General features: G+C 39.2%; 1 protein-coding gene across 5 annotated transcripts in view; it reads right to left on the minus strand.

Moving 5' to 3' along the window:
• The window catches only part of LOC146972395 (CUB and sushi domain-containing protein 3-like), a 223,172-nt gene that overhangs the window by 115,300 nt on the left and 83,166 nt on the right, over positions 1-24,706 (minus strand). For all 5 annotated transcript variants that reach the window (XM_085802575.1, XM_085802573.1, XM_085802574.1 and 2 more), the window contains 11 exons: positions 23,859-24,047; positions 21,528-21,644; positions 15,174-15,389; positions 11,440-11,628; positions 10,270-10,439; positions 9,386-9,542; positions 7,191-7,382; positions 5,541-5,667; positions 4,121-4,323; positions 2,677-2,868; positions 1,077-1,215 (listed from right to left, as the gene is read on the minus strand). In XM_085802575.1, coding sequence (XP_085658701.1) covers positions 1,077-1,215; positions 2,677-2,868; positions 4,121-4,323; positions 5,541-5,667; positions 7,191-7,382; positions 9,386-9,542; positions 10,270-10,439; positions 11,440-11,628; positions 15,174-15,389; positions 21,528-21,644; positions 23,859-24,047 — 1,891 coding nt within the window. The remainder of the gene's footprint in view (positions 1-1,076; positions 1,216-2,676; positions 2,869-4,120; positions 4,324-5,540; positions 5,668-7,190; positions 7,383-9,385; positions 9,543-10,269; positions 10,440-11,439; positions 11,629-15,173; positions 15,390-21,527; positions 21,645-23,858; positions 24,048-24,706) is intronic.

A 24,706-nucleotide genomic window follows, 5' to 3' on the forward strand; every position in this document is an offset into this window, starting at 1 on the left:
TCAAAATAATGAGTGTGGTTTATGACAAAAATGTAAATAGCTCGGAGATAATTGCATTTGAGTTGGATCAAGGCAACTCCAATTTAAAATCATAACTCCATCCTTTCATTTGGCATTCCCATGAGAGAAAGCAGCATTGTGCTAACTCTATTAGATGTTTGTTTTGAAGGACAAAGTTGAAAAAGAAACATGGTAAATTTCTCTACTCCACCTCAGGAAGAGGGAGAAGAGGATGGCAGTGCCAATATACCCAATGTACCCAAAGAGCCAATGTACCTGCGCTTTTTATTTTGTCCTCGATGAAATGACTACAAATATAATATTCAACAGTCATGAGAGGACTACCGATGGAAAGCGCCCTGAGGCCCATCTGTGAGTTAGCTCCTCCAGTTGTGCTGTAACATGCTTAGATTGCAATTAATAATGTAAAGCTTAGGGCCTGAGTATCATTCAGCCTAGAAATGAGCTGCAATCGCATCACATTTCAGCTGCAATATACAGTACTCAACCAGAAATCTTGTTTCACCACATTCCAGCAAAGTGGCAGGAATACCTGCCCTCTGGTGTTTAGAGGCGCTGCTTCTTCTCCCCTATCTCCCAACACACCTGGGCTCAAACTCAGGTTTTCTGCTTAACACACATCGCCAACTTTGCTCAATACTATGACGCTGTAGCTGGTTCCACTGCAGAAAACAAGCAATTCCACAGCACAGACTGAGCTACTGTGCACCCACTGAGACCTGCTCCATTCTGTTTCAGGTAGGTTACAAACATACAGTACCACAGGTTTAGGGGGAGCTTCATCTTGTAAGCCACTGGACCATGTACATGAGGGACAACACTGCTTTTTTCCACTGTTGTCCAGTATTTTTATTATTTGAGCCAATGTTCATTCTGCAGAAATTATTTCTATTACATAGTTTTAAATAACTTAACCCCCTGTGTTTTAAAATTAAAAGCATGCTACAGCAAAATTGTCTTTTATTTTTATTTTCAATTGACCATAAAGACATCTAGTGTTCTTGTGTACCTAGTCTTTTGCTTTACAAAGTGGACATAGCAGCTGCTCATATTACCTGATAAAAGCCAAAGAGATGACATAATCAGAGTGGACAGCAATAAGCCAGTCACAGTCCTTGCTGTGTGGGTATGGGTGGGGGTAGTTGGGCGAGAGGATGAATCCTGAAGATCCGGTCACATTGCCACCACAAGGTGCTTGAATGAGAAAAAAGCAAGAAGAGGTGTATGAGGAAGATGCATACAATGATCACAAAGAAACTCATTAAGTAAAGTGTGCTTGTCCTGCTGCAAATAATTTTGGCTGAGCTGGATTATGTTCCAGACAGGTGAACTATGAACACTTGTGGGTTATTGAATATAACTGTGCCAAATAACTCAATAACATTTGTTCTCAATCATTATCAACACTCAGGCACTGCAGTAATATTAGCTGAAAAAACAAGCCACAACTATATTTCTGACACTGGTACGTTTCCCAATTAATCCCTGTTGTTTTACTCAGTGCTGAACAGGTCAGCTCAACACACATACACATTTCAGGTGCACATAACATTTTTATAGAGATATATAAAAAGAACTTTCTAACTATAAATTATTCAAGCAACAACATGCATCTCTGCTTCTAAAAATTAATATCAGTTTTTTTCTGGTTATTAAGACTTTCTCAACTCTGTCAATAATCCAGATGCCACAAATGGTGAATTGTTACTTGTTGCTCCTTTATGTAATTATCTTAATATTTATAATTTATTGCTTCAGTGCATCAATCATTGAGCTAAATGGACCCACAAAGACAAGGCAGATACTAAATGAAACACATGAAACTAACAAGGTATTAAGCCAATATAATGGTCAATAATTAATATGGAAATGTGTGCTCTGGGATTTTACTGTATGCATTATGTTCATGTAATTTTCATGACATTGTTGCTAACTCAACATGTTGGAGGAAATTCTTTGTGCCTAATTAATGCCCTATAAAAAAAAAATTGTGAATAACATAACAGCTGTCAGGTTCACTTCTAAAAGTGTTAGCAACATGCCAATGACTAGTATATTGTTTGAATTTGAGTGACAACACTTAAGTGGTGTAGGCACAGCTGACATTTACATCAGGATCCTTACTGTACGTTTGATAGTGTTATATTATGCTGAGTTGTTTAATATTGTAATTGCATTGTAAGACCTACAAATAGCTAGCTCTTCCCTGGTCAGAAAAACTCAGTTAGACCAGTTGGCAGCAACTCAAGAGCATCTAGGTTTCCTTGGACCTACTTAGTGTAATTATTTCTAATTGCATTGTTAAGTAATTAGCTGTTAAGCTCTAATACAACAATGTGTTAGGAGACTATAGAGTACTCAGCCTTTGACTGGCTACAGAAGTGGATTTGTCCACATAAGGGTTGGCAAAAACTCAAACATATCTAAAGAGTCTTGTTTATCCTCCACATATTTTAAGACATCAGTGAGAGAATTATTAGTGTCTGCTGCAGACAGTTAATAGAAAAACTCCCCTGCTTCCTCTCTCCAGCTCTCTTTCAGTCTGATCCCCTACATCCCTCTCCCCCACTCTCCCTCAATTCATGTAACCTCACTCTATCTCCTCCACACATCCCTGCCTCTCTGTCTAACTCACACTATCTCCCTCTCTCTCACCGATGCAGCTTGGAGGGCTCGGTTGCCAGTAGTATCTATTTTCCACTTGGATGCAGGTGATTCTGCTCTCGCCCTGCAATTCATATCCCGGATCACAAGAGAAGGTCACCGAGTCACCGGGCTCACGCCCGTCCCCGTTGCGGCTGCCATTCATGGGAATACCTGGATCTCTGCAGGCTGTTGCAAGCGAACCTGAAGGGTAAACACACATGTGACTCACATACAAGGGCATATGTGTATGCAATCTACAAGGAATCAATAAGCGCAACAGCACACACACACAGTTTCATATCATATGGTAGACAGCTGTCAAGCTGAAACTGTAGCTCAAACAGAGTTACAGCACAGAGCAGATTACTAACTGATATCAGTTGAAATCCTGCCGTGTTTTCCTAATCTGCTTTCCCAAAACACAGCTGTGGAGCAGCCCATGGCTACAAGACTGATCTGGTAAACCCTGATGGATTCTTCAAATATTCCTATCTTGACAGACTTTATTGAGAGACTTAACAAAGTTAACTATATTGCAGTTTTGTGTTGTGCTTTTGCTTGCCTGAGGCAAACTGGGTATTTAAGTACAATATGCATCTCCAGAATCAATTCCAGCCTAAAACACATGCAGTGAGCCCCACATAATTGATTAAACTGCCATGCCTGTATACTTGAGAGAATGAAAACATTAACAAGTTGATCATACAAGGCATGTATGGGGTGTTATGGGACTGCTATGCTGAAGTGCTTTGTTTTGAGGCAGTAGCAGAACATGACAGGATTAGTGGGACATTGTTAATACAGGACACTTTACAGTGAAATGTGAAATACACAGGATATCAACTGCTAATCAATACACAATTAAAGATGAAAGACTTTATGGTAATCTGCAGCTGGAGACCATGTTTTGATAAAAATCACACCAGCCACAACACCCGTTGTTAAAGTACATTATTACATGAGGACTCATGCCTTCATTTTAATCCCAACTACACAGCTTTGAAGTGTCTGGATTGTATCTTGCAGGATTGTGATGCTTTTGTGGTGACAAAATCTGTCCACTGACAGACATGTTAATAGTTATAGTCAAAACTGCCTCTGTAGAAGCTTTGAGTGCAACTACAGTAGACTGACAGTCACCAGGACCTCATTCTGCCATGATTACACATACATGCACAGATCCATGAGGTGAAAGCAATACCAGTAACACTGTTGTTGCTTGGGTGTCAGTAAAAATTATCAAAATACTATGAAAAAAAGACAAACCTTTTTTATCGCATCATTTGATCATGAATCTAGTGAACCATAAACAATATTGACAGACCCACACCTTTATCTCTAAACTCAGAGATAAAACTGACATATTTCAACACTTTAACAGAACTGTCATGGAGCGCAAACAAAAGACAGTGAATATCTTCAGTACATCAGTGTCTCAGAAGGAAATACTTACTTGAGAAGTCAATGGCAAAACCAGACTTGGTGATGTAAAAATCTGTCTCAAACTGAATGGTGACGATGTTGAGAGTGGAATGGATTCCCTCAGGCAGCAGTGAGCCGCTAACCTCCTTCAGAGACATCTCGTTCTCAGGAGGCCCGTCCCACACTTTTAGGATGTCGTGGGATGCCTCTGTGTCAAATGCAAGAAACTGGAGACTGGGAGAGGTGAGCACAAGAGATTGTTACTTTGATGTTGTTTTAGGTTGTTTAGTTAGCTTGTGATGGTTTATTTACTCCTGTTAAGTTGAATAAAGTCATAAGGGCTGTGCTCACTTACACAATGATACAGTAATAAAAAAACAACATTCCTGGAGGACAAGCAAAAAAGGTGCCAAACTTGTCATGAGTAAACTGAGTTCAAAGGGGACTTTTATCTAGAAACGGTGTCCCCTTGCTTTTGGGCATTTCAGTTGCGGTTTGATATCATCAATCAATTTTTGCAAAAGTTAGAAATACAAGAGCAGAGACTTATCTACAGTCTCATCATGGCTTGAAGCAGCTCCTCTGACAAAGAGTGTGTGGCTGACTTGAGATACCATGTTTACTTCGGCCTCCAAGCCCACATGGGTTTTATTTCAGTGATACCAGAAGCTCTCAAAAAAAGGGAATGTTTCCATGTCCCAGGGAAATTCCCATGGGTGCTGTCAGTGTCTACAAGGTCCCTCTCCCAATCATTGTTAATGGAGCTGCTGCAGGCTTTCTCTTGATGACATCTAGCTTTATACGAGAAATTTTCATGTTGAAAACCTTTACTGAACTTCAACATCTCATGAAAACATTTTTAGGTTGTTTTCATCTTCAAGTCTTTTGAAATCAGGTCAAGTTAGGATGACCTCAGTTAATTTAAGATGTATGTAAATCAACTCCCATTTCCCATCTGTTCAGCTCAAAATCCGTCTGTATAAACTGCAGTCTCCTGATAACGTCAATCACATTTCCATTGGTTTCACCACACAAATTCACTGAGCATCCAGTTGTTGGTTTGAACTTAATACATGTATTGCTTTCTATATTGTGTTAACTTTCTACCTGTACAGCACTTTGACGACTTCGGTCATTTTAAATGTGCTCTACAAATAAAATTTGACTTGACTTACATATTACTTTTCTTAAGATAATACTTAAATATTTAAGGCCCAACTATATATATTGTATGCTTTCATAGTTTCCTTTCTCATCACCATAATTTATGAATAATAATACTCAAAATTATTGTGCACCTTGATATAAATGTTTTTTAATTATTGTTGAAAAAAATAATGTGTTTTTAATCCTGTTTTTCAAAATAGTGACAGATGGCTTATCACTACAAAGAAAATACATATCCATACTGAAATCTGTATGTCTATAACCATGTTAGTAACTCAAGTTACCTGACGATGTTGCCAGAGTTGACCTCGATTGTCCAGGTGCACCTCAGGTTGTTGTCATAGGGGAAGGGATAGCCAGGAGAGAGGATACGCCCTGTAGCCTCACCTTTGAAACTGCCACCACACTCCGCTGCATGCACACACATACACACACACACACACACACACACAACTTACATGAGAAACCTCCAAAAATGCTAACTCACACAACAGAAAATGCAGGAGCTTGCACAAACAAAAAATGGTGCATGTGATGAAACCAAATACAGAAAAACTGCTGTCAGAGTGTAAATGCCTGCTGAAGCTTGACCTGCACATGAGGACCAGTGAGCAACAATTCAAGCTCTGCTAGAAATGATCCATTTTCTTTTTCTGCCAACAGGTAATGGGGCCGCATCAAGGACCTCCTGCCTGACCAGGGATACTCACAGATGCAATAGCTGTTTGGTCTCTAAGTATGCCTCCTAATGATGTCATTAATTAACTTTAAAAAGACCGTGTCCAGAGAATATATAGGCTGGTGGTTGGACGGCAGGGAGGACACTGGTACAAATGTTATTGACTGAAGGGATATCTTATGATCCAATCTATGTTGTCTCTCCCCTGATTATCATCTTGCTATCTATAATTAATAGGAAAATTGCATTAGACTGCCAGAGTGGTAGACAATAAACAGCATCATAACACCAAGCAAATGTAAAAGTCCTTGACAGGAACCAGGATGTGGCCCTGGAGAAGTGGCTGGAAACCCCATTTCACATTCAGCTCATAGACACAAAGCCCACCATTAACATTGGTTGGCCATTCGGTAATGCTCAGAAGACTGTTTAAAAGTTAATCCACTGAATTATTTTATTTTTTATTTTGTTTGTTAGTTTTTTGTTAATGTATTGAAAATTCCACAATGGAAGACTGAAGCCTGAAAAAATGTGTTTCACTGAGAACGGCTATAGGACACAGTGGCATTTAAGGTGCAATTCTGCACACGTACAGAATTTGTAAATCATTTTTTACCCTAATCCATCACTGCTAGACATCAAGAAACAGACACTGCCTCACAACACCTTCCAGACTCTAGCAGCGTGCAGGTAATAGCTTTATCATTTCTGTCTCTCTGCCTCAGCATGTTCTGAATATGAAAGTACAACCAGGACTGTACATTATGTCCGGGCCTCAATCAGATATGAGTGCTCTGATAATTATGCCTTCACTCCTAAAAAAAATAAAATAATTGCTGATCACTTGCTTGTGGATGAACATATTTAAATTACACAGCCCATGGGTGAAACAGAAATAGCTCAATTGCAACTCAGATTGCTTCAATATATGTTCTTAATGCCTCTATACACCCTTTTCATCAAGAACCCAAAGAGAGATCAATAATGCACAATAAAACATCAGAGCTGTTTCTATTCTCTTACAAAATTACAAGAAGCATATTTCTTTCAACACAGTTCAATTAAGTAAAAATCATGTAGTAACAAATCCTTGGGATTAACACCTATCTGAGCAACGCTGACAGAATACCTGCCCTGAATAATAATATAAGAGGAAGAAAGGAGAGGAGGAAATGTGAGAGATGGATATGACATCTAGAAGCAGAAAGTGAAAGAGAGAAAAAGGCAGAGACATAGATATAAGCAGAACAATTACCTATACATGATGGAAGATGGTTGTCCCAGGCTCTTCTCTCTCCAGTCATGCACTTAAGTATGCCACTGCCATGCAGGGTGTAGCCTTGATCACAGCCAAATGTGATGGCACTCCCAGCAAAGTGACCCTGGTCACTGACTTTGAAGCCAAACTGCGGCACCCCTGGATCGTCACAGTGGGATAGTTCAAAGCCTGGACAAGTAACAGTGAAAAAAGTGAGTATGAGTTTGAGAGTGAGATAACATGAGAACCAATGAGCATAATACAAAGAATTATGAGTCAGCATTTAAAACCAAGTCAACTGGAGAGAGCCATTCTGTAAAGCAGCACCATATTCCCATTTATCTGCATTGTGAAAAGGTATTGATTGGGCTTTGAGAATTAATTTCCGGTTGAGCACAAATGAGGACTGGGCTTACAGTGCTATTATATTATTGGCAGTGAAAGATTTCATTTGGACAGAGAGCACAATTAGACTTTCACAATTAAATGTTAAATTGACTGTGGACATTTACTGCGACTGAGAAACAGCCCATCCGCTCGTAACACTTGGGGGTATTACAAAAGGAAGAAAAAAAAAAAACAGGCCACGAACAACAAAATGTTGCGATAAGTCTTCAGCTCACCCGGTTTGAACTTGACCATGGCCTTTATTTGTGTTCCTCTCTTTCAGGTATTAAAGGTAAGTGTTCGGCTAGGCAGCAACAGTGGCCGCACATAAACCCGGCACCGCTGATTTACGATCTTCTCTCACAGCGAGGTCCATGCCCATGCCAGATGTTAGGGTAGTATAACAAGTGTCATGCCCAGTATAAATCTCCAGCAGTTACTCCTCACATTTAGAAAATTACCTCAGCGCTTTTGGTGGAAGAGTCATGAAAACATGATCAGATTTCATGTCCAGACAAGATTTAAGCTGCCCATGCCCCACCTTCCCCTTGCCCTCTTGCTGTTCATACATAAGTCAATCCTCTCCTAGTTGAAAAGCTATTCATTCTGGTTGAACAGACAGAGTAAAGACTGCACTTTGAGATGTATAAAATGTGCTAGCTTAATCCTGCTATTTACCTTGTGCACATCGCTGGAAGAATCTGAAATGAAATCCAATTATGTGATACTTAATTATCGGGTAAATTTGTAACTCAAAAGACAGCTTATAATTAAACTATAATTTCTTCTGAAGTAATTGTAGTTGCATCTAAATGCTCCTGCCAATTTATTTGGTTGTTGTAAAGAAGTACACATTCCTGAATGCTTTGTATCTTATCATTATTCTTGTCAGGATCTAAACCCTCTACCAGTTCACGTGTAATGACAAACCTCACTCCAATGAAAAACTGATATTTTAGTTTGTTTAGAGTAATTAACACTGCAAGAAAATCGATGGTGGCTGCCTGTCACTGCAAGTTACTAAAAACTTTTTTTTATCTTTTCAGTCCATCCTATTTCATTCTATCCAAGTCAAAACAGTTTGTCCTGTTGCCATTCCTACTAACTATGTTGAATTCAATCTTACAAAACTCACTGGTAAACAAAAATAATTCAGAGAGCTCAATTGCAGGTGAAACACAAAAACACTTTAAATTGGACTGCAAAATGCAGTGTCACCAAAACATCCTTTCGTCACTGTAATAAATTACAACCCGTTAGTAACAATACACAGTCAGCAAGCCAATTAGGGGGAGAAACAAAACCCCATCTATAACTGGCCCACTTACTGTATAGCAATGACCCAAACTTTCAATATGAACACACTCATATGCAGAGCCACACACTGTCTACAGTGCATTCGCAATTTCGCATACACATTACTAACAACGCAACATAGTGAATTCAAACAATCTAAACAACAATTCACCTGTTTTTAACAAGGTACAGTAAGACCGACACAGCTCCTAAGTGAAAAAGTGGAGAGCGAAGGAAAATGAGGAGAAAGGATTCATACGGAGAAAGGACGGGGGGAGAGACGGGGAACAGAAAAAGCCAATTTTCCCACAGGAATGGAGCGGAAACACCATGCTGTGTTTAATGGATACCCTGACAGTGAAAGACACAGTGAAGCAGGGTGAGGGTCAATTAAAATGTTCTTTTAAATTCTGCTACTTGAAATGCCTGGCTCCTGAAGTGAGGCTAAATTCACTCATTTGGAAAAGCTGCAGGGCCCTCCTCCCTCAGGGAAATGAGATGTGACTTACTGTGGTATATGAGCCGGAATCCCACTGCTGTCACCTCCTGGTCGGAGTAAAACTCAAGCCACAGATAGTTGGAGGTGCTGGTGAGTGACAGACCTTGCATCAACGTGCCTGTGTAGGTGCCAAGCAGTGGGGCGCTACCGTCCTTACCATCATACACCTGGATCAGAGACAAGAGGGGTTTTGTGGATATGAAGGTAGAATCTACAATAAAGTACAATGATAATATTAAAAATTAAATATTACCACTGAAGAACTATGGATTTCCAGCCATGTACAGTATATAACCCTTTCCTGACTGGCATCTCTAATGTTGTGATATAACAAGGAATGAAATGCAAAGCTGTGGGCTCTTCCTTTGTAACTACTACTGGGGCATTCTTTGTTTTGTTTTCTATTTGCTGAAGTCAATTTACCCCTCTAAGCATGTCTTTCCAGTCTTTCGGATGTTCACTAAAGGACTAAGAACAAGACACTGCTGTCGACACAACTCCATTACTAAAGGCACAGATAGGCTACAAGCCTGTTAATTGAAGCATTAGACAAGACATCTTCATCCCAAAAAGAGTGCATTCCAGCTGTGAAGTGCGGGCTACATAGTCATTTGCATCACATCTGTGGCGCTTACCAAATCTGTTAAAATGCCCTTGAGCAAAGAAACAAATCCTTTCAAGGCAACACAATTCTGCATTCTGCATGGTGCTTTCCACATCCTTGTATAGTGTCTTATGTTTTAGACAATAAAAAGGCACCAGGACCTGCCTCATATCCTGATCCAAAATAAAATATGACACAAATTGATTTGACTTAGTTCTTAACCCACGGCCTCTGTTTATTTGCAGATTATCTAATGTCAACAAGGAGGCACGACTGCATTGTGTCTTTACCTTGAGGATGTCACCTTGCGCAAGTTGAAAGGTGCTGGCAGTGATGTTAATGCCTTTGCCTGTTTGGACCTGGATGCTGTACACGCATTCGTGGCTGTTGTCATAATTCATTGGATAGTTTGGTGACAAAAGAACTCCCTCATTGTTGGAGACTGTCGATCCACACTCCGCTGCAAGAAAATAAACACACAGAGAACCCACATAATCAGTTAACCAACAAAAGGATCTGCAAAAACAGCTCCTAATCTCTGCTAGATCTGGGATAAAATAAACACCCTGGAGTTAATAGCCTTTATATAACCAATTCATTTGCATGTTACTAAAGAGATAAAGGTACAATTCAAATGCGTTATTTGGATGATCCTGATTACTGTATTTATTACCTATTACAATCATCGGTATCAACAGCAAATGACATATTATCGTTAAAGGCTCTGTGTTAAAATGCTAGCATGCATTTAACTATTTGGAATTAACAAATAAACAGATATAACTACATGGTATATACCTTGCACACTCAACACAAATTATATGTATATTCTATCCTTTCCAAGAGCATGCTTTAAAACTCACTAGAAATTCAATAGACACAATATTCCCTTGATAAATATTTTTCCTGTTTCAATCCAAACACTGTTACCATGTAAAATCAATGTCATCATAGCCCCATTTTTTCCTAACAAAGGTGTGTCAGAGGCAGGGTTGTGCTCCATCATAGCGAGTGGTGGGACTAGCCCCGGTGATACAATGGCTCTACTATGAAAAGGATACAGCTCTGAACTCAGCTCTAAAATGTGCAGGTGATGTAAGTGAGCATCTCTTGGGGAGAAAAAAAAAAATCGGTGCAGTGGTTTTGTCCCTGAACTCCTCTAACTTGAACCTGCCTTTGGTGCACCGTTCAGTGGAAAAGAGATCTCTCGGGAGAGTTTTAACCTTGCAGCTCAGCATTAATGGCAGTTCTGAGCTTTTACTTTTGTTAAAGTAAATCTAATTCCACTGAATTCTGTCTACAGAATGAACAATGTACAGAACAGATACAAAGTTTGTATTAGTCATAGATTTTACTAATGTACATTCAAAGCCTTGAACTGGCTAACACGGTAAATTCTGCAATACACAAACTTTACATAGACAAGGAAGAAAACAGAATAAAAGCAGCTGACCACGTACCCACACACCTTGGCAGAGGGGCACTCCACATGCGGCGGCCACCTCCCAAGCATACAATCTCCTTTGCCCCCTGTAGACGATAGCCTGTGTTGCAGAAGAACGCCAAAGAGTCGCCAATTCCAAATCTAGAGCCTGTGTGCCATCCGAACCGAGGTGTCCCAGGGTCCTGACAGGGTTCAAGATTGTACTCTGGAAAGACAACAGCCAAAACAAAATCAGTTGCAAAAAAGAAAATGGTAACAAATTACTAATATACTATTTAAACTAGGGCTGGGACGATATGCTTTTCTCTCGATTTGATTCTTCTACGATTTTTGGATGCCGATTCGATTTAAATTGCGATTCTACGATATTGCCGATTTTCTCGATTTTGAGTCTGCATTTTTAACACCAGTGAAACAGTTGAATGATTATGATTGTCTACAGACTATTCCAGGAACCATATTTCCCCAAAAAATACACATCACATGTAAGTCAGTTTTTAAGATTTATTCAGCAGCAATACAGTATGTTTACTCTCTTTTCAAAACCTCCTGCAAGGAGGTTGACAAAGAGTATAGAAAAAAACAGGCATCTGAAACCTTTCTGACAAAATGAGATATAGACTGAGGTAAACTGCTACATAAATACTGTAGGAGCCTATAAATTAAAATACTCCATTATAAAGTGAACTTAAACCCTTTTCAAAATCTGGACTCTCTGTATGTAAAAAAGGCAAACAAATGCACATTGCACAATATATTAAAAATAAAATAAATACATTTTTGAGGAAAGCAAAATCGATTTAAAAATCGTCAAAAAAAATATTGCGATACTTATGTGAATCGATTTTTTCTCCCACCCTATTTGTCACTGACTGTAAATTTGCTTTTAATATTAAATCCCAGGGTGAATCACCCTGTGCTTGTGCTCCTTTCAAATCAGCTCTTTGAAAACAAATATAACCAAATAAAAACAATCACAATTTTTGGGAAGTAACTGCCTTGCTCAGGGACCTGACTTCATCAGGTTGGAATACATAGTCCTTGGGCCAAGACCCAAAATTTCACATATCGGTATCACCTGGGAGGGCAAATTCTAGTTGTGATTTTTTTATTCCTATACACTCATAGATTAAGTTTTGATACTGTATGATAGACCTTGCTGACTGGCAGCTTTATAGTATTTATCACCTCTTAAAGTAATAGACTGTTGCTGTTCAGATAGATAGATAGATAGATAGATAGATAGATAGATAGATAAATAGATAGTGGTGCTGGCTCATAGAACAACCATGTGGTGTGCACATTAAAACACTGGATCCAGATATCAGTTCAGTCCTTTATTTTGGTAACTGAACAATGATGAACGCAGATCAAGAAAATGTGAATAAAATGGCCGTAGCCAGCTATGGTCACCGAGGTCCGGACCTCGGTAAAGATTTCAGCGAGAGAAAAATTGAAGAAGCCACAGCCTAAATAGCATGATAATCATATCAGTCATCTTTTATTTTGAAACGACACACGGGAAGTTGATGTATCGGCAGAACGCAGAAAACTCTAATTGAGATAACAGGCGCCTTGGTTAAAGCGTGTGTATGTGTGTGTGTGCATGGGGGTGCCGGTGTTGAGATCCTTTATCCACTAATGGAGAAACCTTAGAACAGTAGTGGTGAAAAGAAAGAAATCCGGAAGGGGCAAATACTTTTTCACTGCACTTTATTTAATGGAGAGGGAAAAATAGGCTACCTGATTTTCTCAGCTGTAAACGGTAGGTTAATAAAAGGCTGAAAACCACAGGACATTTCCTGCTAGTCAGCGGTATAAAGCTCAATCAGCCTCCTTTCATATCAAATCTGTCTATAATAATAATAATAAACTGCCCCATGTGTTCAGGCTAATAGTCCTCACTGCAGGCGACCCTGGTTCAAATCCCGCGCTGAGTGGCCCTATCCTGCGTGTCATTCCCTCCCATTTCCTGCCTTTCTCAACTATCCTGTATACCCTTGTATCTGATTTATTTCCACATATAACAGGGGCCTGAATCTGAGCTGACAATATCCGATTCCATGCGTATGCCAATTGATCATGCGCCCTGGCTACTTGGCCAAAGGGATGTCCCTTTGGGTGACTGGCAAGCGCGTGTGACCCGGGAGGTGTGGGTTCAATCCCCGCCCAGGCCCTCTTCACCTTGCCACACGTATTTGTCCCGTTTACACGTTCATGTTACAGATCCGATCTGAGCCACTTGAGAGGAAAAAATCGGAATTGGGCCACTTGAACCATGCAGTGTGAAGACAGCCTTATTTGAGCCACTTCCAGATTCAGGAGGCTGTGATACAGGTGCCGCTCTGGCCTGTGGTTGTTGGGGAGGCCTGCCATAAAGTAAAGTCTGTAGATATCTTGGAGGCATTCTCTCCCACTGTGGCCTTTCTCCTTGCTCTCTCCCATCATGTTGCTGAACGGGTCATGGGTCCATTTTCCAGCATGGGTGGGAGCATGGCATCCGGCTCGAAGGACCATGAAAAAACTATGATGTGTGATGTCCAAAAAGAGTGTTAAATGACTTTTAATGTGTTATTGGCCGTCTGTGTTCTTTTTGGAATTAATGACAATCTGCCTATACAGGAAAACAACAAAATACGAAAAAAAATATAAAAAGCTGCTCTTATGAAAAGGCTATCATATTTTAATTTACTTATATTGACCCTAAAAACAATTTAGTATAGGTAAGGTTTTGCCCACTCAAGTGATACCGGTATCTGGTCTGGCCCAAGGACTAACATGCTAAAATATTGGTTCTCTGGTCACCTGTGTGTAAATGTATACAGTACATGGACTGTCTGTGGCCCTCTCATTTCAAATGTATATGTGACTCTGGCGACGTAAGAAAAAGAAGGTCGTACTCCCAGCAGCATTCATCTCACGGTCTGTATCCAGCAGTATGCACAGCTATCTATGTAGGGTTATTGATTTCAGCACAGCAACACGCTAAAGCAGCACCATACTGTAGAATGTAACCTGACAGCATTGGCAAATTTTCATCAAAGGTCATTAAAGGTTAAAAAATGAATTCTAATCAGGAAATCTATAGATGCTAATTACATTACAGAGCATGCAAGGACACACACACACACACACACACACAACACAAACTAAATTTCATGAATATTCATAGCTGCATAAGTTGTGCTTCACTTCAGCGAACAGCAGGCAAACATTTAGCCAGAATGCCCATGAAGCAGACTCTCTCTCTCCTTTTTCAGCTCTCTTTCCCTCTCCCTCGCTCCCTCTCTCTCCCCACCCTCTCCATCAACCCTGCTCACTCAGCATCACCATCTGTCTCATCTCCTTTCTCTCCATCTCCCCTCCTAAGCCTCGGATCTCCACCACTCTATGTCTCCATTTCTTGGTCTCTACATGGGGGCCCATTATTTCTGTACACTCCACCCCCTCTCTCCCTCTGTCTGACCCACATGGCATGCTTTGATGATCATTCCTATCACGGTCAGACACCCTCTACCTGCGTGACCTTGTTGTCTCTTAATTATTCTCCTCGGATCGGCGCAGCCTGAGGCTTGTTATTTATGCTCACTTTAAAGAGGCTTACTACTTTTGATCTCATCACTGAATGAGTTGTCTTCTTGTTCTGTCATTTTTGCTTTCTACCCCCCTCTTCTTTTAAAAAGAATTCCCTTCCCCTCTTGACTATATCACTATCATACTTCCCTTCCTGCCTCTTACACACAAACCTACCTGAGAAGGAAATGTTGAATCCCTGCAGTGATATGGAGAAATCAGAAATGAAGCGCAGCTGGGCCTTGAAGTTCCCATACAGGCCAGCATTAACCGGCGCAGGCCTCTCAGAGCCGGTGAGTCGAGCCAGTGGCTGGGCGAAGCTGCCATTTTCCGTTATCAGTAGGTAGTCATGGTGATCCTCCAGGTGGAAGGAGTGAAAAATGAACTGGACACCTTGGAGAAGAAAAAGAAAACAGTTTAGAGATTTTCAAGAAAACCGCTAAAGAAAGAGGGAGACCTTTGAATAGAATATGTAATACATGAATTTGACTTATATATCCACATTGACCTCTAAAATGTTAAGAAATCAATTGAAGAATATAATTACACTGCACTGTAGAGAACTGTCAATTTAAGGCAATAACCTCAAGCTCAATATGACTATTCAATTTAAATTTTAGCTATACTTACAAATGTCATTATAGTGATTAAAGATTAACTGGCTGAAACATCAATCTACAGAATACATTGTCCACTCATTAAATAATATATGCTTTAATCCATGGCAGGGCGAGAAACGGCCATACTGAAATTAGTCCTGCCAAAGTTTTCATTCTTAAATGAAAATGAAAAAAAAAGGAAATTGTTATGTCTAAAAAATGACACAAACATATGGAAAAGCTTTTCCACAGTGCAAAATGAATGGATTTTTTAAAGTGAAATCTTTCATTTACATTGATAGCCTTTATTTTCTTTAATCTTCCATTTTCCTTTTCCATTTAAAAACTGTGTCACTGAAGAACCACAGCTTTCCCACCAGAACATCATCAAATCTTCTACAGCAGATAAAAAAATCTTTTGATCGACTGTGTCCCAGTTGGTCACAAGAATTATATATTTTCTATCAAATAAACTTTTATTCAGGGTTGAAAAAAACAACAAAAAAACAAACAGATTACCCTGCTTCTCTTTTCCCACTGTAATATCAGTGAGACCCAGTTACATCATCATTTCATCCATGATGGCCAGTTGGCTGCTTTTCAACACAATAAGCACTGCCACTTTAATGCCATCTGTTGAATCTTTTTTGAATGTGGCCGCTTAATGCCCTTCACTGTGTTTGATAAAAGAAAAAAAAATCCCAAATGGTCATAAAATAAATAACAAAATTAAATGATTGAGTATGCTCTGTAAAACAGCAATTACATTACACAGGGTAAAGGGAAATGATCAATTAATCAAGAGCCATTCCCATGAGGGGACATCCAATTATTTAAATAGTGCATGTAAGGGATGTTGACAATTACTGAGTAAAAAAGTTACATAGATACTGTCCAAAAAATGAATTTGTGTTCTAGTCCTTAACCACAGGCTAAAAATACACAAGGTGAATCACTGCCATGATTAAAAATTAATCTTCAGTTTTTAAGTGTAAAGCAAAAGCTTTATAATTTTCTTAATGTAAGAGAGACACTTGCTGACTGAAAGTAGATGAAAACACGAGTATAATCAAACCCATCTAAAGAAAATATGAATTACATAAGAAATGGGAAGTGGAACAATGGCAACGGTACAGTTTTGGGTAACAACGTTATAGGTTTGATTTTTGTATAATACTGTGAAAACAGTGTGGAACTTCAGTAGTTTGGCTATTATTCTGTGTTCTTATCAGAGGTAACTCGTCATGTCAGGGTCTGAGAAGTGACACATGAAATTCATTGTTGGTTTTTGCTTAAACTTGCTCTCTGAATCATGAAACCTTCTCTTTCTGAATTATCTCAGTGGGTCTCATTCATGAAACGTGAGTAAATCTGTGTGTAGATTTGCACATAAAAGCTCACTCTACTAAAACTCTACTCCGGATTCATGAACGGTGCAGGAAACTCAGATTTGATCGGAAACACGTGTGTAACTTCATGAATGCCAACCCATCGTAAACTAACAACACGCCCCCGGTGATCAGCAATTAGCATAGATCTCCATACATGAATAGCCATATAAGGAGATCCTGACCACCATACAGTATTAGGAGGTAGGTGCATCCTGCTCACCTGCGGCCATGACGCAAACGAGGAAAGAGGGAGAGAGAAAAAAAGAGAGATCACGGATCGAAGTCATTTTGGGTGAAGTGGAGTCCAGAAAAAATATTTAATTCTCTTCTGTTAGTAGTGGTGTGACTGGGACAGGTCAAAGGCGTGGAGGGAAGAAACAGATTTAGTGAATTAAGTATAATTGGTTGATTAAAGAACCGTTTAAGAAGTAAAGCCAGAATAGTTCGATACGAAACATGAAAAATTTTTTAAAAAATACACACAACTACAGAGCTACAGCAGCAACGGGGGGAGGAGGCTCTTCACAGCCTCAGCTGTAGAGGAGCATGGTTGTATCAACACATGAAGTTATATAGGCAGGTTATATTGTTACAGAAGCACCAGCCGTCTGTCACAGCTCCATCCAAACCGGTGCTGACTGCGCTGCTGCGCAGGGTCAAGTGTGCGTCCACCAAGCGTGTAGCAACACAAAAAAGTTTTTTCCGGTTTTATATCAGATTATTATCATCATCAGATAGAGCCTTGACGTGTTTGTGCGTGTCCGATCCCTAAAACGTCTCTCTCTCCAAATATTTCTAATTGTTTGTCATGTTTAAATTACGTGTTTCAAAGGCGTCGGCGTATTTTGAACATGAGAGAGAGTAATACGGATTAAAATTGTAATTTTCAACAGTGACAAGCAGTATTTATTTGCATTCCTACATTTACAAAAGCGCTACACACAGTCCGGAGCAAGTGTAGATTTTGTGAGTAGCTACGAAAAAATCAGCACTACTAAAAGATTGATGAATGCGGAAATCCACGTAAATTTGCGCTGCTCAGGGTTTACACACAAATCCGTGCTGCTCACATTTCATGAATGAGACCCACTGTGAGAGAATCTGCCACAAGTGGACCACATTAAGTCCTTGAGTATAAAAGTTATTTTTAAAATAATGTATAAGCTTATTGTGTTTAGATTAAAAAGTTGTGTTTATGTAAAAGTTGTTTGCCATTTAACTGTTCTTTTATATGTTCACAAATGAGGTTTGATTGCCCCACTCTAAATTCATAAGCATCCTGATTAACTAAGTGTGCCACACTGAGACCTAAGTCAGTTTTGACTATAATTAGACAGTTACCTTAGTTTAAAGTTTTCATCATTTAGAGTTATCTTTGTCATTTTACGGTTGTTGGTAAAATTGAGTTTCATGCCTGTTTCATGTCAAAAATTATCTTAATGTGAACAGTAAAAGCAAGTGGAAGATTAAATGAAGTGACACATAAAATACTCTTTTGCAATATTTTAAGCAATATCAGTGTACTATTTTTGTTTGAGAAAATGGGAAAAAGGGAAACAAAGCAGCACCTGGCAAAAACCCAGGAGACTTGAGCTCTCAGATAACTTTGACCAAGGTATCAGACAAGCTATTTACTATTTACACGCTGTGATAGTTTCCAAAGGGGGTGCTACTGCAGGGTTCCCAAACCCTTGCTGTGGGCCCTTTTCCTTTTCTGACATTTTGAAAATGTAAAAGATGAAAATAAAATATATATATATTGTCGTGGAAATTTTTGCTATTTGCTGCTGCTGGTGAAGAATGAAATAGAGACTTGCCGGCCATCATGATTTTATTTCCTTGCAAGGAAAGGTCAGTTCTACCCGAGTGGGTGATGGTAAAGAAAAGACAAAGACAATGGGGAGACCTAAACATTTATACTTGAGGAACGACCCCTCAGGTATATTCCACACCCCTTTGTCTGCTGCAGGGGTCAGCCCCCTACTCAGGATATCTTTTCACAGGTATTGGCACCGACATCCTGGAGTGTGATTAAGAGGTCTAATCAATGCACTTTAAAATACAAAAGGGTTTGAGTATATCATGAGGAAATGAGAGGTTGGGTGTCTCTGAAACTTGAAATGCAATTACTGTACAAGGTCTAGACATTAAAATACAAATGGGTAACAAACAAAAGAAGATCTGATACAGTACCTTGGAGGGAAAGCAGGGGGTAGGGACGTCACAAGTGATTAAAACAAAGGAATATTCAAATTTACCATTACAATATACACTGTATATATATTGCTTAAAATGTACTTTAAAGGGAATGTGTCAACTGAATGTCTAACTTAAGTTCATTTCATCTTCCTTTACCTTAACTGTTTACATGAACAGAAATGTTGCCCAGGGGTGCCTAAACCTTTGCATGTCAATGCATTTTGAGCAAAGACAAGCTTTTTGAACATCTAATGCACAAATCATCACACTGTTCTTGGTAAACCCGGAAAACAGTTAAAGAAAATGAGGTGAGTTGGAGCCAACTTGTAGAAAAAAAACAAAAATATTTTGTTTGCTATTCACAAGAAGAATCTGCTGATGTGAGCCATGCCTCACAAAAGTAATCTCAGATGATTTGGGATGGAGAACTGTGGATCTACATAAAGCTGACAGGTTTACAAAGTCATCTCAAAGAGTTCAGCTATTCATCAGTCCATATAGACAAACTGTCTTTGTGCACTATAAATGGATATGGTTCAGTACTATGGCCACATTCCCCAGAGGCAGGCATCCAGCTAAGATGACTCCACAGGCACAACGCACCAGGGTTCAGTGTGGTAAAACTGAAGCGCAGAGTAACATTGAAGGGCTTAAAATAATCAATGGAGCTGCCTAACATCTCTGCCCATGAGTCTGCCTGTCATTGTGACACAAGTATGGTGTCAAAGGCAGGACATTGCTGTAGAAACCAACACTGTCCAGAGAAACAGAACCTGACTGTGTGTCCACAGTTTGTCAAAAAGCATCTTCTGTGGAGTTTGAAAATAATATGTGCACAAGATTGTGTGATGAAACTATGGAAGTGAGTTGTTTGTGAAGACCAAAAGGTGAAGAGAGTTGGAGGAAACATAGTGATTTGGGGTTTTGCTGTCTCTGGAAGTGGACATCTAGAAATTATGGAGGTAAATAAAATAACTGTGTGACTGTTCACACGTTGAAGGTCAGTAGTAACAGGATGACGCTACAGGAAAACAACTGCAAACTAAAGTAAATCTACTACAGAATAACTTTAACCAAACCGAGATGGACTTCATATTTTTCCATGCAATATGAATGTTTATTTCCAATAGAGACATGGTATATTATCACTGTTTGTTATTATATTAAAGGTATTGTTTTTTTCTACACTTGTGGCTTTGATGATGATCAGATTTTATCACCATGAAATTCCAACAAGTTCTTTTTTGTTTTCTTGCCACTGTGTGTAGCAAGAAAAAGCACTAATGAGGATTTAAACACAAATTACTCACCTTTAGAGCAGAATAAATAAATAAATAAATAAATAAATAATAATGTTAATGTTCTGAGTGCAGGGATTAGTGACACAGTGAGACATCAACCATCAAAGGTGACTTTTTAAAGGTAACAGACTAGATTTGGACGAAGAGTACAATGTGGAATTTCAATTGGTCTTGAAAGAGGATAACAACACTATGGTAAAATACAGAGATCTAAGAGCTAGGGCTCTGAGATAAATTCAGCGTACTTTTCAAATGATAATGAATATGAACGTCTGGAAGAACTGGTGACTGATCACAAGACTGACAGCGAGCACTGTGATAACAGAATTAAATAAAAAGAAGAATAATTTGTGACTAAAACATAAGACACCAGAATCCTCTCACCAGGTGAACCACTGAAATGTCAAAGCTGTTCATTACAGTGGAGAAAATTGCATTTTATAATTTTCTTTTTCCTCATTTTAAGTGCTACCCAAATGGCAAATGTATGAAGCTTCCTACTGCACACAATTTGCTTAAATATATACAATAAGCAGAGAGGCCCGACAAATTAAACTGTATTCTCTGATAGTAGAGCATGCTTAAACAAAACGCAGTTCATTTTTCAATAAGTGATCACCTGATACCAGTGTATTACGCCTCACATACAGTCTGGCCAGGTGCCCATGATGAACAAGTCAGTGCATTTAAATTGTCTTAGCACAAGTAAAATATATGTTTTATGTGCTCCTCACTTCATAATAATAAATCCCTTTAATGCTCTTGGAACCTGATGGGGGCATGTCAATATAATTTATCGTTTCATAATTTGGCCATTGTTAGTACTGCTGAGTGTTTTAAGAGTGTGGTAAGGACTATAAAAAATAACAGTTCCTGATGAGAAGTGTATGAATAAATCACACACACGCAAGATTTTTTCTTTACATCTCTAAGTCTTATGACCAAACTTTAAAAAGAAAAAAGAAGAAGAAAAAAGCACATGAGTACACACTGAATGTATATTTGAAAATGTATTATATGAAATTAGTGGGGTTTTCCTACCTTTTCCATGACTGACTTCTACAGTCCACGTACAGTTGAGAGAGTTAGGATACAGCTCTGGGTAGCCAGGTGATAAGATTATTCCTCCAGGTCCTCTGATATCCCCACCGCATGATGCTGAATAGAAAGGGAAGATAATGAATGATAACTGTTGCTGGAAAAAAAATGAAAATTGTAAATGAACCAATAAATCCTTCACCTGAAGACAGAGGAGCGATTTAAATGAATAATGCATTTGAGTCATATCACATCCTGTCCTGCTATTTTTATGAATACCTGTAATTCTGCCAACATAATGTTTTTTTCTTCTCTCTCCCTCTCCAAACCAGCCCAGCTGTCTAGCAGGACAATAAATTATTCATTAATCCAGTTATCCATCCATATTGTCTTCTCCTATGGTATCTTAAACTGAAAGTTGTTGTCAAAAAACATGAATATCCATTAAATTTGCTGACAATACAGAAGAACTAACAGACGTATTTAGCACAGCAGATTAGAACATATTGTGATTGGAAAATTATTTAGCCTTTTTTCCCACAAAAAACATTTATCCATTACTGTGTCCAACTACAGTACTTCTCAGTCTGGGGAGATAATCCAGTTACAACCCACTGCATAAGCAGAAACAGATGAGGTGAATAGGGCTGTTTTCTCAACGCATGTTAACTACTGACATATAATTTACTGCCAGAAAGCCCCTTATCTCATCAAAGGGCGTTAATGAGATAAATCTCTAGCCTGCTGGCTGCTGGGGCCATGAGGTTAATTCTAGATCCACCTGAAAGTTAACGGGCCTGAGTGGATATTGTTCATACCAGCTACTGCATTCTCATGTTGTCACCGTGCTTCAGTTGAAGGGTCAATTCACATAAAGGGCACCGCTTTTTAAATATAGCATTTATGCAATTTGACAAGCTGCGTTTTTTTTTTAAGTCTATGGATTTTTGTGTGTGTGTGTGCGGTGTGTGTGTGTGTTCTTTGGCCTGAATGCCCTAAGGGTGGCATTGCAGCCAAATGCCCGGATGCTTTCCTCAAAACAGCAATTGCTGACAAATATTAGCAGTAGAACTCTTGTGCATGTACATATTTTCAAAGTAATGAATGTCAGATGATGTTTTCGAGGCTTGCTGAGATGCCCGAGGCTCCACAGCTGCACACATCCACCCTCCTCTCCTCTTCTCTCCTACTACCCTTGGGCCCTCGAGCGAGCACAACACATCAAGGCCTGAATCCTTACCCACCAACAAAATTATATCAAATATTTTATTAATAAGCCAAAATTACATAAAGTCATTAAAAGTGGATGAGTACACTTGGCAAACAATCCACTTCAGAGGCTCCACAGGCAGAGAGCCAACGCATTTGGCACCAGTCTGGCACACACCTAGGCAAAAAAAATGTTCCGAGATATAAAATGAATTCCATGACAACCGTAGGGATGAAACTGGATAAAACAGCACTGTATCGCATGCATGGCATGGAGCTCCCTGCCAAACCTTGCATGTATTTTATTCATTATATTCTTTCAACTGAGTGATCCGTGATTAAAAAGGACATCATTTACGGATTGTACACTGCAGATATTGTAACAATTGTCCTCCAGTCTGCACAATGGCACAAAAGGAAAAACTGCTCAAAAGCAACCCAGAAGGAGGGATTATGTGAGATATCAAAACTACCAGGAACACGATGAACTTCATGCTTTGAAAGTTGAGCATACTCTGTCTGCAGAATTAAAAGATTCATAACACCCCAGGTAAGACATTCACACAAGGACAGAAGTCTGTTTGTTGAAAAAAAAAATGGACAAGTTTCTGGTCAATCAGACCTGCAGAGAACAACCAATTGCCACTTACGCTTCATTACCTCCTTCCAACAAGGCCAAGTTTATTTTGTTTGTTTTTGTTTTATTAGGTTTGAAAATAAATGCAGCAGTGGAGGAAGCTGCTTTGAGAGTCCAGTTACCTTTTGCAAAATGTATTTAAAACCCTCCTGGCAGCTACTAGAGGCAGCTTTCCGTAAGTATTTGCGGCTTTGAATATAAACTGCATCAGTCAACAGAATCTTTATTTCAATTATCTTTTTTTTTTAAAACTGCTGATACCACAAAAAGCTAAAATTTAATGATGCATACAATTCAATCAAGACTCCAAGTCATAATCAGGTCAGCTGTAAGACACACTTTCAATGGAGTGCTTCAAGGACAAGAAGATTGGCCATTGCATTTGACGGTCACTTAGCTCTAAGGTGTTCAAAAGGACCATATCAATAACAAAATAGCTGTCTTATAGAATTGATTTCATGCATGGTGCTGGACTTGCATATACTAACCATCACAGGAGGGCAGTGGGTGGCTCCAGAAGTGGTTCTTCTCACAATTAAGTGGTTCCTCATGGCTCAGCCTGTATCCCGGGTCACACTGGAAGGACACCGTGGAGCCGATGGATAGGTCGTGACCGAGCCGTGCACCATTGACGGGGATGCCAGGATCCATGCACGAGTATGTGTCCAATGTAACCACTAGGGAAATTAAGATCAGATGTTATTTCTTGAATGTTTGCTTTGGCAAATGACTTCAACTACTGCTGCGGGGATTTTATGCCAATTCTTCTTTGTTTACAAACTTTATGTAGTGACTACTAGTTTTTGTGTTAATCTGTGGGTTGGCTGTCGGTCTTTTTTTTTGTCATTTTTATAGGCGACTGACTGAGTGACAGAATTGTTATAACGGGTCACATACACTAAGTAAAATATTATTTTGTGAGTATGTTTTTCCATGCTGACACACAAGTATGTAAGATTCTGTTAGACCAGTTGTTCCCAACCTTTTTTGGCTCGTGACCCCATTTTGACATGACAAATTTTTGGCGACCTCACGTCTGTCAATCAAGATGCGCCAGCTCAGATATTTTTATATGCTGCATTATTTGAACTCAATTTATATTCAAGAAAGTGAAAGTATAGAATACAGTTGTTTAAGGTTGTGTGTTTTTAATCCTAATTTAAAAAGAATAATAATTAGTTAAAAAAAAAGTTGTTGTTGTTTTTTTTTTAATCAATTACTAGTCATTTCAGGCGATCCCATTTGAATTCCAGGCGACCCCATGTGGGGTCCCGACCCCAAGGTTGAAAAACACTGTGTTAGACTCTTTATACAGTAGACGTCTGCTCTTAGTTAT

This window comes from Trachurus japonicus, chromosome 16 (assembly GCF_045865225.1).
Source record: "Trachurus japonicus isolate A0001 chromosome 16, Traja_1.0".
In the NCBI taxonomy this organism is placed as follows: domain Eukaryota; kingdom Metazoa; phylum Chordata; class Actinopteri; order Carangiformes; family Carangidae; genus Trachurus; species Trachurus japonicus.